The sequence below is a fragment of the Choloepus didactylus genome, chromosome 4 (assembly GCF_015220235.1).
Source record: "Choloepus didactylus isolate mChoDid1 chromosome 4, mChoDid1.pri, whole genome shotgun sequence".
In the NCBI taxonomy this organism is placed as follows: domain Eukaryota; kingdom Metazoa; phylum Chordata; class Mammalia; order Pilosa; family Megalonychidae; genus Choloepus; species Choloepus didactylus.
Window position 1 is genome coordinate 181,738,166 of NC_051310.1, and position 12,774 is coordinate 181,750,939.

General features: G+C 38.0%; 1 protein-coding gene and 1 pseudogene across 1 annotated transcript in view; one reads left to right on the forward strand and one right to left on the reverse strand.

The window, feature by feature from the left end:
- The window catches only part of TOGARAM1 (TOG array regulator of axonemal microtubules 1), a 124,228-nt gene that overhangs the window by 70,783 nt on the left and 40,671 nt on the right, over nt 1-12,774 (forward strand). The window contains exon 8 of the mRNA XM_037834917.1: nt 1,792-1,941. Coding sequence (XP_037690845.1) covers nt 1,792-1,941 — 150 coding nt within the window. The remainder of the gene's footprint in view (nt 1-1,791; nt 1,942-12,774) is intronic.
- Nucleotides 3,118-3,648, reverse strand: LOC119532467 (annotated as a pseudogene).

The following is a 12,774-nucleotide window of genomic DNA, read 5'->3' on the forward strand; positions in this document are numbered from 1 at the left end:
GTTTTAGATTACTGTCACCTATTAATTGAAAGCATTTCTCTATGTAGCTTACATAATGAATTAACATCAAAGCTAAGAATTCAGAAAGATATTCAAATTACTTCTAGAAGTTCTCTATAATTTAACATCAAATATTTCTTGAATCTTTCTCTATGAACTTATTGCCCTTTACTGTAGTCTTCTCTAGCCAAGCTGCAACCAACTACCTCTTCGCCTCACCATCCTGATTTATTAAAATATACACATCATTTTAAAAAAATATTTTATTATTAATACTTAATGCTTTTAATAGGAGCTGTATATAAATAGACAGTGACACAAATGTGTATCATCTAGGATTTTTCATTTAGTACACATTTTGTTGTTTTAACAGCTGCAAAGTATTAGTATAGGTAATCAGTTTAAACATTCAAGTGCAGATTAAAATGTGGGGTATTTTGTTAAAGTAGTTTCAAAACAGTTTTGTTTTTGTTTAATTTTTATTAGAAATAGAATAATATCTTTGTATTTACTATACAGTAGGCACTATCTAAGCCCTTAACATATATTTCTTTCATTTAACCCTTACAACAGTTCTCATATCACCAAAGGAGGTTAAGAGTCTTCCCAGGTTCTCTCAGCAGATTAAGTGTCAGCACTGCAATTTAATGCCGAATGTTATATTCTGATTCCAAACTCTTAATCATTTGTAGTTTACTACCTCACTAGCTAAGCCAGAACAAGCCCATTACATGGAAATGAAAGGAAAAGTGGAGAATATAGGCATCTCTCAGGCCACAGTTAAAATTTCTTAGAATTTTCGTTTTGGTGTTTTAGCTTCTTAGGCTACTCAAAGCAGATACCATGAAATGGGTTGGCTTTAAACAATAGGGATTTTTTAGCTTACAATTTGAGGACATGATAATGTCCAAATCAAGGCATCATCAAGATGATGCTTTCTTCCCAAAGACCAGCTGCCAGCAATCCTTGGCTCCTCTGCCATATGGCAAGACCCATGATGGCATCTGCTGGTCTCTCTCTTTTCTTCTGGGTTTCATTGCTTTCGGCTTCTTGCTTCCATTGTTTGCACACACTTGCTCATACATGCATGCCCTCTCCCTCTCTCTCTCTCTCTCCTTCTCTCTCCCTCTCTCTCTCTCTCTCTCTCTCCCTCTCTCTCCCTCTCTCTCTCTCTCTCTCTCTCTCTCTCTCTCTCTCTCTGCCCCCCCTTCTCTCTCTCTCTCCATCTCCGTCACATCTCCATTTCCATCTCCATCTCCTTCTCCATCTCCATCCCATTTATAAAGGACTTTAGTAAAAGGATAACATCCCATCCTGAAGGAGGTGGGTCATACCTTAACTAAAGCAGCCTCATCAGTAAGTCCTAATTATAATGGGTCCATACCCACAGAAATGGATTAACTTTAAGAACGTGCTTTTCTGGGGTACATACAGTTTCAAACCACCACATGTGTAAAGTTAAGAATTTCATTTAAACAATTAAGTGCCCATCGTATTTTTAAAACATATATTTGGTTATTTCTTTCAAACATTGAATTTTGTATTTCATTATAATTTTAAAACCTATTTTATTAAATGTTATTTCTTATAATAAATACTCTTATATTAATAAAATGAGTATTAAAATTTTAAGATTGTTTAAAACTATAAAAATTAGTATAACGTATTTTCTAACATTGTATTACTGATCTTTCTAAAAGGTCAGCAGTCCAGATAGATTTAGAGGGGAGATATGTACCTGTCAAATGATAACTAAATCATTCAAATAAATATGTTTATTTTATTTTATAGGGATTGCAACATCTAATGTAAGCATAGTTGGTCAACGTATGAGCTATGGATATGGATGTGATTTTGAGGGTGATAGGTCAAATGACATTTCACCTAGTGTTTTAAAAATACAAAATAAGGAACAATCAAGACATTCTAAGCATACAAAAGGTTAGTAAATTTCATGACAAGTTGATTTTAAGATTGAATGTTTTTAAATCTGAATTCTCCCTAATAAAAAAAAAACCAACTGAGAATTCTGAGTTTTGAGACTTCTACTAATATATTGCTGTGTAAATAATTTTACCATAAAGGAGATCTCAGAGGTTGATGTATTGGTTTGTCAGCTTTTCTGAGGAGCCAATGTGGGAGAAGCAATTGCCTGTGAGGTTAAAACTAGGTAATTCCTGATGACCTCTCCCTGCCAGAATACATACATATGAATACACTCACACAGTTTTTATAAGATGTTTTACCACTGAAATGGGTGGAGGAAATTGAATAAATGACTCCCAGATGCCTAGTTAGGTTGTAACCATGGAGTAAAGCTGTGGTGATGAGAGTCTAATTTCCTTGTAGTAGAACCTAGGAAGGCTTCTTTGTTATTTACTAACCATTGTTAACTATTTACATTCTTATTAATATTTTATCTTAGTAGCAAAAGCCCCTTTAACTACTTTGACCATTTCTTCAGAGATCCTATTACAGCTGCATTTCTAATTTTCCATTTAAATAGGAAGGAAGTGATTTTAGGAGTATAAATATTTAAGTAAATAGAATAAGTAGAATTCACCCATTGTAAGCCATGTACTCTGCCAGTAAGTGGTAAGAAACTGTCAGTTTGTTTTTGTTTTTGTTTTTTTTTTAAGGCAGGTCAACTTTTGAACTTTATTATTTCTCATCATCCTAAGTCATGAATGTTCAGTCAATCAGATATTTTAAAACATGTCTATTTGGTGTGGAAATAACCCAAATTGAATAAAAAGGAAACTTTGTCTTTTTTTTTTTTTTTCTTTTTTTGTAAATTTTCTTTTACATTTCTTAAAATTTAATTCTTCATATAATTCAATATGTTCTGTGTGGCAGAGATCAGTTGTGCATTGTTTTGTGTGTATGTGTGTTTGTGTGTGTGTATGTGTGTGTGTGTGTGTGTGTGTGTGTGTGTGTACATAGGGTGCTTTATTCTCCACAGAGCGATACATGCAGAACTGAATAAAGTGGGTCTCTGAGAAGAAGTAATATTTGCCTTAATGTGGAAAGGGAGATAGGGAGGATGGAGATGGATGTGTTCAGTCCTGTGCTGGTTCTGGCCTGGAATGCAGGGAGATAAGGCAGCTCTCAGTGTGGTCATTTCCGGGCAGGGGACACCTGCTGGGCTTGGAGAGCCTTCTGTACCACATCTTCCCACTGGGCATCTGAGATCTCTTGAGCCCAGGCAGGAACCCCTGATGCAGGCAAGCTTACTCCAGCCATTGTCCTTTTTACCAGCTCTGCATGTTCTGGGTCCATGGGAATGGAGCTATGGTTGCTCAATGCTGTAGCTCCCTCCTTCTCTTTATCCTCACTCTCTAATGGTGGGTCAGCCAAATGCAGACCCAGGGCCTAGATCTACTTCTGGATATCAGCAACTACATCTTCTCCATCACCTACTGGTGTCAACGCCATCTCCTCTTATTCAGGATTCTGGTTCAGGGGCTGGTAAGAGTAGCCATATGGGCCTGACCCACTTTCCTCCTGCTCTTCCTCAGGCTCCTCGCTGCTCCAATCCCCAGTGTCTTCTGTAGGGCCCTGGTATGGCCCCAGTTCCTCAGTCTGATTGGGGAAGATTCGCTCCGGGCCCATGGTGTCTCGCCCTGGAACTACTGCTGCCATCTGGGCAGGGGCCACTCAGAGCCTGCGTCCAAACCCACACCTTCACTTTCCTTGTGCATTGTTTTTACAAGAAGAATGACAGGGTTTTTTCATATTTAATTTACATATTTTATTTCTCATGTAAAAAAATGAAGGACAAAAATTATTCCTGAAAATAATTCATATCCCTAACTTTTTATACAAAATTTTTTGCATTATCTTTTTTTAATTGCTTTGAAATAATTGCTAGTATGTTCATTTACTGCTAATACCTTGATTTTTTTAGACAACACAGCTGTATCTTTATTTTTTGACCTATAGTTAATTCTACTCAAGGAAATTACTTCACACATTTCCACCTTTATACCAAATACCTACTAGATGTCTGGTCAGTAAAATTCAGCATGCTCACAACCAAACTTACCTTCCATTTCCAGATTTACTCCTTTTCCTTCGTCATCCATTTTTATTGGTACCATAACCATTTTCCATTTATAGAGACAAAACTTTTGAGTCATCTTTGTCTATTTCTCCCCACCTCCAAGTTCAGGCATGGCCCATCCCACGAATTCTTCATGAAGAATTCTAACTTTATGTCTGCTGCCACAGTTGCAATTTGGGCTTTCATTACTACTTCTCCAGATAATTACAGTAGCCTTCTGGCAAGATGCCTTGCCCCTTATTTTCATTCCTTTTTAATCCAGGCTGTATTCTCTTCCAGAATTATCTTTCTAAAGTACAGTCATCAGCTCTTCCATAATCAAAATCTTATGGGTTTCCTTATTTCTCACAGAATAAAGTTGCTACTCTGTAGCATGACTTTTTTTATAAAAATTATTTTTATTTTTTTTGTTACTTTTGTGGAATATAACATATATGCATAAAAGTGATACCTTTCAAAGGGTGACTTGATAAGTGTCAGAAATAAAGCAGGACCTGTAAGGGAATAAATGTTCACTCGGTTCTGGAGGAGAAAAGAATGTATTTATGATCTTACAAGATAGGGCGCACAGCCAGAAACGTGGTAGGCTGGTGCGTGGGAAAACGAACATGGCGATCTTTTAATATCCTACTCCTGATGCGCAGATCCCTCCCGTTTCCCCACTGGCTGGGTACAGAGGTTACAGCCTATCTGAGAGGGCTATCTAGCTCGTCTTTGAGATTTTAATTTGTACAGCCTATCCGAGAGAGCTTACTAGCCCTTCTTTGAGATTTTGAATTGTGCAGCCTATCCGAGAGAGTTCATTCAGTTTAAATTTCCTGCTGGGAGTTCCCGCCTCTGATTATACCCCATATCCCTTTACATTCCAGTAGCCCTAGTTATTTTTCCATATAAGGAGCTGGCGCAGATTCTAGGCTTACATCATGGTTCTCTCTCTCTTCCCTTTACCACAGAGCCTGTTTAAGCTGGTTCTGCCACCATTTTCCCTATTCTATGCTGCCTTTATGTGAAAGCTAAACTTAACCATTTCTTACAACATGTAGGTGGAGAGGAAATTTCAAAGAATGTTATGAGTTACAGTTCCACAGTTTCAGTTATTTTCTTATTGTGAAATATAACATATATGCAAAAATGTGGTAACTTTCAAAGTACAATATGACAAGAAGCTATAGAGCAAACTTCAAAGAATGTTATGGGTAATAGTTCCACCATTTCAGTTCTTTTCCTCTAGCTATTCTAATACCCTAGTAACTAAGAAAAAAAAAATTATGTAAAGATTCAGTATTTGTAATCTTTTGTTAAATTCTGTCATATCTGTTGCTACCCCTTCCTCTTGTTTAATCACTTTCCCTATCTTCAGGGATGTCTAGGGAGTGGCCACCCTAACTTGTTCATGTTGTAAAGGGGTGTCGACATTATGGGAAAGGGGGGGCGTATCTGGTTGATGTTCTTGAAGAGGCTGTTTCCTCTGGGTTTGGGGACTTATCTGGCATAGGAACACTCTGGAGGATTTAAGTTTCTGAAAAATAAACTTAGTGAGTGGAAGTTTTATAGGGTCTCAGATAGGGACCAGGGTATTCTTTAGGGTTTTCAGGATTATTGATTTGGGCTTGTCTTGCTATGACCATTTGGCATATCTGGCTGAAGCTTGCATAGGAGTAACCTCCAGGATAGCCTCTCGACTCTATTTGAAATCTCTTAGCCACTGAAACCTTATTTTGTTACCTTCCCTTTCCCGCTTTTGGTCAAAAAGGCATTCGTAGTCTCTTGATGCCAGGGTCAGGCTCATTCCTGGGATCCATGTCCCACATCACCAGGGAGAGTCACTAACCTGGGAGTCCTGTCCCATGTTGGGGGGAAGATGACGAATTTATTTGCAGAGTTGGGCTTAGAGAAAGAAAGGCTACATCTGAGCAACAAGAGGTTCTCTGGAGATGACTCCCAGGCATAATTATAGGTGGGCTTAGCCTCCCCTTTACAGCCATAAATTTCCTTCCAAATTAATTTGATAACTAGTTTTTCCAAGTCTGCAAAGTAGGTTATTGGAATTTGGATTGGAATTGCATTGAATCTGTAGATCAGTTTGGGTAGAATTGACATCTTAACAACTTTTTGCCTTCCTATCCATGAACATGGAATATCTTTCCACCTAATTAGGTCCCCTTTGATTTCTTTTGGTAACAATTCATAATTTTCTGAGTAGAGGTCTTTCACATCTGTTCTAGTTTGCTAATGCTGCCGGAATGCAAAACACCAGAGATGGATTGGTTTTTATAAAAGGGGGTTCATTTGGTTACACAGTTACAGTCTCAAGGCCACGAAGTATCCGAGTTAACACATCAGCAATCGGGTACCTTCACTGGAGGATGGCCAGTGGTGTCCGGAAAACCTCTGTTAGCTGGGAAGTCACGTGGCTGGCATCTGCTCCAAAGTTCTGTTTTCAAAATGGCTTTCTGCCAGGACGTTCCTCTCTAGGCTGCAGTTCCTCAAAAAATGTCACTCTTAGTTGCACTTGTGGTATTTGTCCTCTCTTAGCTCCTCCGGAGCAAGAGTCTGCTTTCAACAGCCATCTTCAAACTGTCTCTCATCTGCAGCTCCTGTGCTTTCTTCCAAGTGTCCATCTTGGCAGTAGCTCCTATTCAGAAGTTCACTGTCGGCTGCATTGAGTTTCTTCTGTTATGTCAGCTCATTTATATGTCTTCACTGATCAACTTAGTCCCACCCCAAATGGGTGGAGCAACACCTCCATGGAAATTATCCAATCAGAGTCATCACCCACAGCTGGGTGGGACGATCTCCACAGAAACACTCAAAGAATTACAATCTAATCAACACTGATAATGTCTGCCCACACAAGATTACGTCAAAGATAATGGCGTTTGGGGGTACATAATACATTCAAACTGGCACAACATCCTTGGTTAAATTTTTTCTTAGGTACTTGGTTTTTTTAGTTGCTATTGTGAATAGAATTTTTTTCTTGATTGCCTCTTCAGTTAGGTCATTACTAGTGTACAGGAACATTACTGACTTATGTGCATTAATCTTGTATCCCACCACTCTGCTGAATTTGTTTATTACCTCGAGTAGCTTTGTCACCAATTTCTCAGGATTTTCCAAATATAAGATCATATCTGCAACTAATGACAGTTTTACTTCTTCCTTTCCTACTTGGATACCTTTTGTTTCTCTGTCTTGGCGAATTGTTCCGGCTAGCACTTCTAGCACAATGTTAAATAATAGTGGTAATGGTTGGCATTCTTGTCTCCGTTCCCAAACTCGGGGGGAGGCTTTTGGTCTTTCATGACTGAGTAATATGCTGGCTGTGGTTTTTTCACATATGCCCTTTATCATATTGAGGAAGTTTCCTTCAATTCCTACCTTTTGAAGTGTTTTTATCAAATAGGTATGCAGAATTTTGTCAAATGCTTTCACAGTGTCTATTGAGATATCATTTGATTTTTCCCTTTTGATTTGCTAATGTGTTATATTACATTGATTGATTTTCTTATGTTAAACCACCTTGTATGCCAGGAATGAACGCCACTTGGTTGTGGTATATAATTCTTTTAATGTGCCTTTAGACTCGATTTGCAAGTATATTGTTGAGAATTTTTTCACTTATATTCATTAGGGAGATTGGCCTGTAGTTTTCCTTTCTTGTAGTATCTTTATTTGGTTTTGGTATTAGAGTGAGATTCGCTTCATAAAATGAGTTAGGTAATGTTCCTTTTTCTTCAGTTTTTCAGAAGAGTTTGAGCAGGAATGGTGTCAATTCTTTTGAAAATTTCCCTGTGAAGCCATCTGGCCCTGGGCTTTTATTTGCAGGTAGATTTTTGATGACTGAGTCCCTTTCCTTGTGATTGGTTTGTTGAGGTCTTCTATTTTTTCTTGGGTCAGTCTAGGTTGTGCATGCATTTCTGGGAAATTGTCCATTTCCTCTAGGTTGTCTAGTTTGTTAGCGTACAGTTGTTCATAATATCCTCTTGTGATTTTTTAAATTTCTTTGGGATCCATAATAATGACCACACTCTCATTTCTGATTTTGTATGTTTGGATCTCTCTTTTTGACTTTGTCAGGCTAGCTAAGAGTTTGTCAATCTTGTTGATCTTCTCCAAGACCCAACTTTTGGTTTTATTTATTCTCTCTGTTTTTTTGTTTGTTTCTCCAGCTCATCTATTTCTGCTTTAATTTGTGTTATTTCTTTTCTTCTACTTGCTTTAGGGTTAGTTTGCTGATCATTCTCTTGCATTGTCAGTTGTTCAGTTAGGTCTTTGGTTTTAGCTCTTTCTTCCTTTTTGACGTATTCATTTAGAGCTATAAATTTCCCTCTCAGCACCATCTTCACTGCATCCCATGGGTTTTGATATGTTGTGTTCTCGTTTTCATTCGTCTCTAGATATTTACCTATTTCTCTTGCGATTTCTTCTTTGACCCACTGGTTGTTTAGGAGTGTGTTGTTTCTCCAAATATTTATTAAAGATCTGATTCTTTAGTGGTTGTTGATATCTAGTTGCATTCCATTGTGGTCAGAGAATGTGCTTTGAATAATTTCAGTCTTGTTTTAAATTTATAAGACTTGTTTTGTGCCCCAGCATATGACCTATCCTGGATAATGTTCCATGAGCACTAGAGAAGAATATATATCCTGGTACTTTGGGATGTAACGATCTATATATGTCTGTTAAGTCTAATTCATTTATCACTTTCTTTTAGGTTCTCAGTTTCCTTATTGTTCCTCTGTCTAGTTCTATCTATAAAAGAGTGGTGTATTGAAGTCTCCCACTACTATTGTAGAAATGTTTTTCCTCCCTTCAGTTTAGCCAATGTTTGTCTCATGTACTTGGGAGCTCCTTGATTGGGTGCAAAACCATTTAGGACTGTTATTTTTTCTTAGTGTATTGTCCCTTTTATTAATATATAGTGTCCTTCTTTGTCACCTATGGCATCTTTGCATTTAAAGTCTATTTTGTCTGAAATTTGTATTGCTACTGCTGCTTTCGTTTGACTGTAGCTTGCATTGAATGTTTTTTTTCCCTCCTTCCACTTTCAGTCCCTTTGTGTTGCAGGGTCTAAGATGAGTCTCTTGTAAATAGTGTATTGATGGGTTTTACTTTTTGATCCATTCTATCAGTCTGTGTTTTTTATTTTATTTTTTTCTTCTTCTTTTTTTATGCCTTTTTTTTTTTTTTCATTAAATTTTTTGTGTGTTGTTTTTGATGTATCTTTGAATTGGGGAGTTTAATCCATTCAAATTCAAAGTTATTATTGTGAAGGGAGGTCTTGAAATGGCCATCTTATCCTTTGGTTTTTAATTGTCAGATCTATTCCCCCCTCCCCTTTTTTTTTCCTTTAAGTTACCCTTACTGATACCCTTCAGTTCTGTACTCTTCTTCACACTTCTCTCTCCTTTCTCTTTTTCTCAGCTGGTAAAGCTACCTTTAGTATTTCTTGCAGGGCAGGGCTCTTGTTAACAAATTGTCTTAGCATTTTTTTGCCTGTGAAAATGTTAACCTCCCCATCAATTTTGATGGAGAGCTTTGCTGAATAAAGAAATCTTGGTTGACAATTTTTCTCTTTTAGAATTTTAAATATGTCCTACCACTGCCTCCTTACCTCCTTGCTGCCCACTGAGTAGTCAGTACTTAGTCTTATGTGGTTTCCCTTGTATGTAAAGAATCACGTCTCTCTTGCTGCTTTCAGGACCTTCTCCTTTTCTTCAGTATTTGATAATCTGATTAGGATATGTCGCGAAGTGGGTCTGTTTGGATTTATTCTATTTGAAGTTCATTGGACTTCTTTGATTTGCATATTTGTCATTTAGAAGGGTTGGGATGTTTTCCCCAACTATGTCTTCAAATACAATTCCTAGCCCTTTTCTCCTTCTGAGACACCAGTGATTCTTATGTTTGTGTGTGTCATGTTATTTTTCGATTTTTTTCATCACTAGTTCTTTTGTGAATTTGCATTCAATTGCCCTATCTTCTTTTTCACTTATTCTTTCTTATGCTTCTTCAAATCTGCTGTTGTGTGTCTCTAGTATATTTTAATTTGATCGACACATTATCCTTTATTTCCATAAGATTTGCTAGTTTTTTTATTTACTCTTTCATATTCTTCTTTATGCTCTTCTAGATGTCCTTTACATCTTTAGCCATCGCAGTGAAGTTTTGGAGATTTGTGTCTACTTCTTTGATTTATTACTCCAGATTCTGTGTCTCCTCCAGCTTTTTAATTTAGTCATTTGGCTTTTCCATATCTTCTTGGGTCTTCATATGCTTTGTGATTTTCTGTTGGCCTCAGGGTATTTGCTTATCTTGATAAGATTATTTTCAGATATGCAGACTTATTTGAACATTAATCTATAATTTGGCAGAGCTACAGCTTCCTGGATTGCACTGTCCCTGACCTCCCAGCAGATGGCTCTCTTGTGCCACCTCTTGCTCTCAAGCCAGCTTTTCCCCACCTTCTCCTATTTGCTGTTCAGGGTCCATACCAGGTGGAAATCCAATTAGCGCACCAATTCTCTGTGTTCAGTGGGAACTGCTAGCCTTGGGGGTGAGGGGTGGGTCCTGTGCAAGTCAGCAGTGAGTCCATTTAAGGGCGCTGTGAGTCTGTTAATTCCTGGGCCTCTGAGAGGACCACTCTAAAGCTTCAGGGTCACGTATCTCACCCCCTAGCTCAGATGTGCCCTGGAACCTGTCTGCTGCGAATCTCTGGGGTTGGAGGAGGGCTCCTGGTGATTCCATGTGTTGCCCTTGCTTCTCCCCACCTCTTGCCCATGTACACTGTGGACTTCATGGAGGAAGAATATATGCGGTCACCGCAAGTCTGCTGAGTCCCAAGTTCCCTCATGTTTATTTCCCCAGCCAACTGCTGAAATGGGTGCACAGGGCATGGAAAGCTGCTACCTCCCTCGCCTGGCATCTGGCTCCAGCCGCCAGTTCCTGGTGGTGGTCCCAATTGAACACACCCTATTATTTTAGGTGCAGTCTCTCCGCCTCTCTATCCAAGTCCCCACTATGCATTGTAGTGTTCCCTCTCCAACCAGTCACACCCTGGATCCGCTGTTCTGGGCATCCGCTGCCCCTTCTCTAGTCCTCTTTCATGGAGAAGGTTGCTCTTTCTCTCTTATTCTGCCATCTTCCTGGAAGTCCTGCTTATTTTTAATCATGATGAAATATGCATAATATAAAAACAGTTTTAACTATTTTAAGTGGACATTTCTTTGACATTACATACATTGGCAATACTGTGTAACTTTCATCACTTTTTCCAGACTATTTGCATCATCCCAAACCAAAACTCACACTCATTCAGCAATATCCCCATTTCCCCCCATTATTCTACTTTCTGTCTCTAAGAATTTGCTTATTCTGAGTATATAATATAAGATAAATCATTCAATATTTATCTTTTTTGTGCCTGGCTCCTTTCAATCAACTGAAGTCTTCAAGACTCATCAATGTTGTAGCATGTAGCGGCACTCATTTCTTTGATAGCTGAATAATAATCTATTGTATGGTTTGGTGGTTTGAAGCTGTATGTACCCTAGAATGGCATATTCTTAAAGTTAATCCATTCCTATGGGTGTAAACCCATTGTAAATACAATCTTTTGATGAGGCTACTTCAGTTAAGGTGTGACCCACCTCATACAGGATGAGACTTAATCTTTTTACCTGGAGTCCTTTATAAACAGAATGAATAGAGAGGGAAAAGAAAGCCATGGAAGCAAGAAGCGGAAATCAAAGAAACCTGGAAGAAAAGGGAGAGACTAGCGGACACCACCAGGGGCCTTGCCATGTAGCAGAGTAACCAAGGATCGCCAGCAGCCCATCTTCAGAAAGAAATCATTACCTTGAAGAAGCCTTGATTTGGAAATTATCATGGCATGAAACTGTAAGCTAATAAATTGCTATTGTTTAAGCCAAGGTATTTCATGGTATCTGCTTTAAGCAGCCTAGGAAACTAAAACATATGGATATACCCCATTTTGTTTAATCTTTCATCTGTTCATGGACATTTGAGTTGCTTCTACCTTCTGGCTGTTGTGAATCATGCTGCAATGAACATTGGTGTACAATCATCTGTCCACATCTCTGTTTTCAGTTCTTTCGGTTATATACCTAGGAAATTGTTAGATCATATGGTAATTCTATATTTAACTTTCTGAGGAACCACCAGACTATTTTTCACAGTGGCTGCACCATTTTTCATTCCTACCAACAGTGTACCAGGATTCCCATTTTTCTGCATACTCATTAGCACTTATTTTTTTTAATTTTTTATTATCTTTAATGTAGTTTTATTGAGATATATTCATACACCATACAATCCAGCTGAAGTATACAGTGGCTCCCAGTATCGTCACATAGTTGTGCAACCAGCACTTGTTATTTTCTGTTTTTTAGTAATAGCTATTCTGGTGGGTATGAGGTGGCAGCTCATTGTGGTTTTGATTTTTATTTCCCTGATGGCTAATGTTGGAGCATCTTTTCATGTGTTTATTGACCATTTGTATATTTCCTTTGGAGAAATATCTATTCAAGTCCTTTGATCATTTCTTAATTAGGTTGTTTGTCTTTTTGTTGTTGAGTTGCAAGTGTTCTTTATATAGTCTAGATCTTAAACTCTATCAAATATATGATTTCCACATATTTTCTCCTATTCTATAGGTTGTCTTTTCACTTCAGAAAGAAGAATTTTAC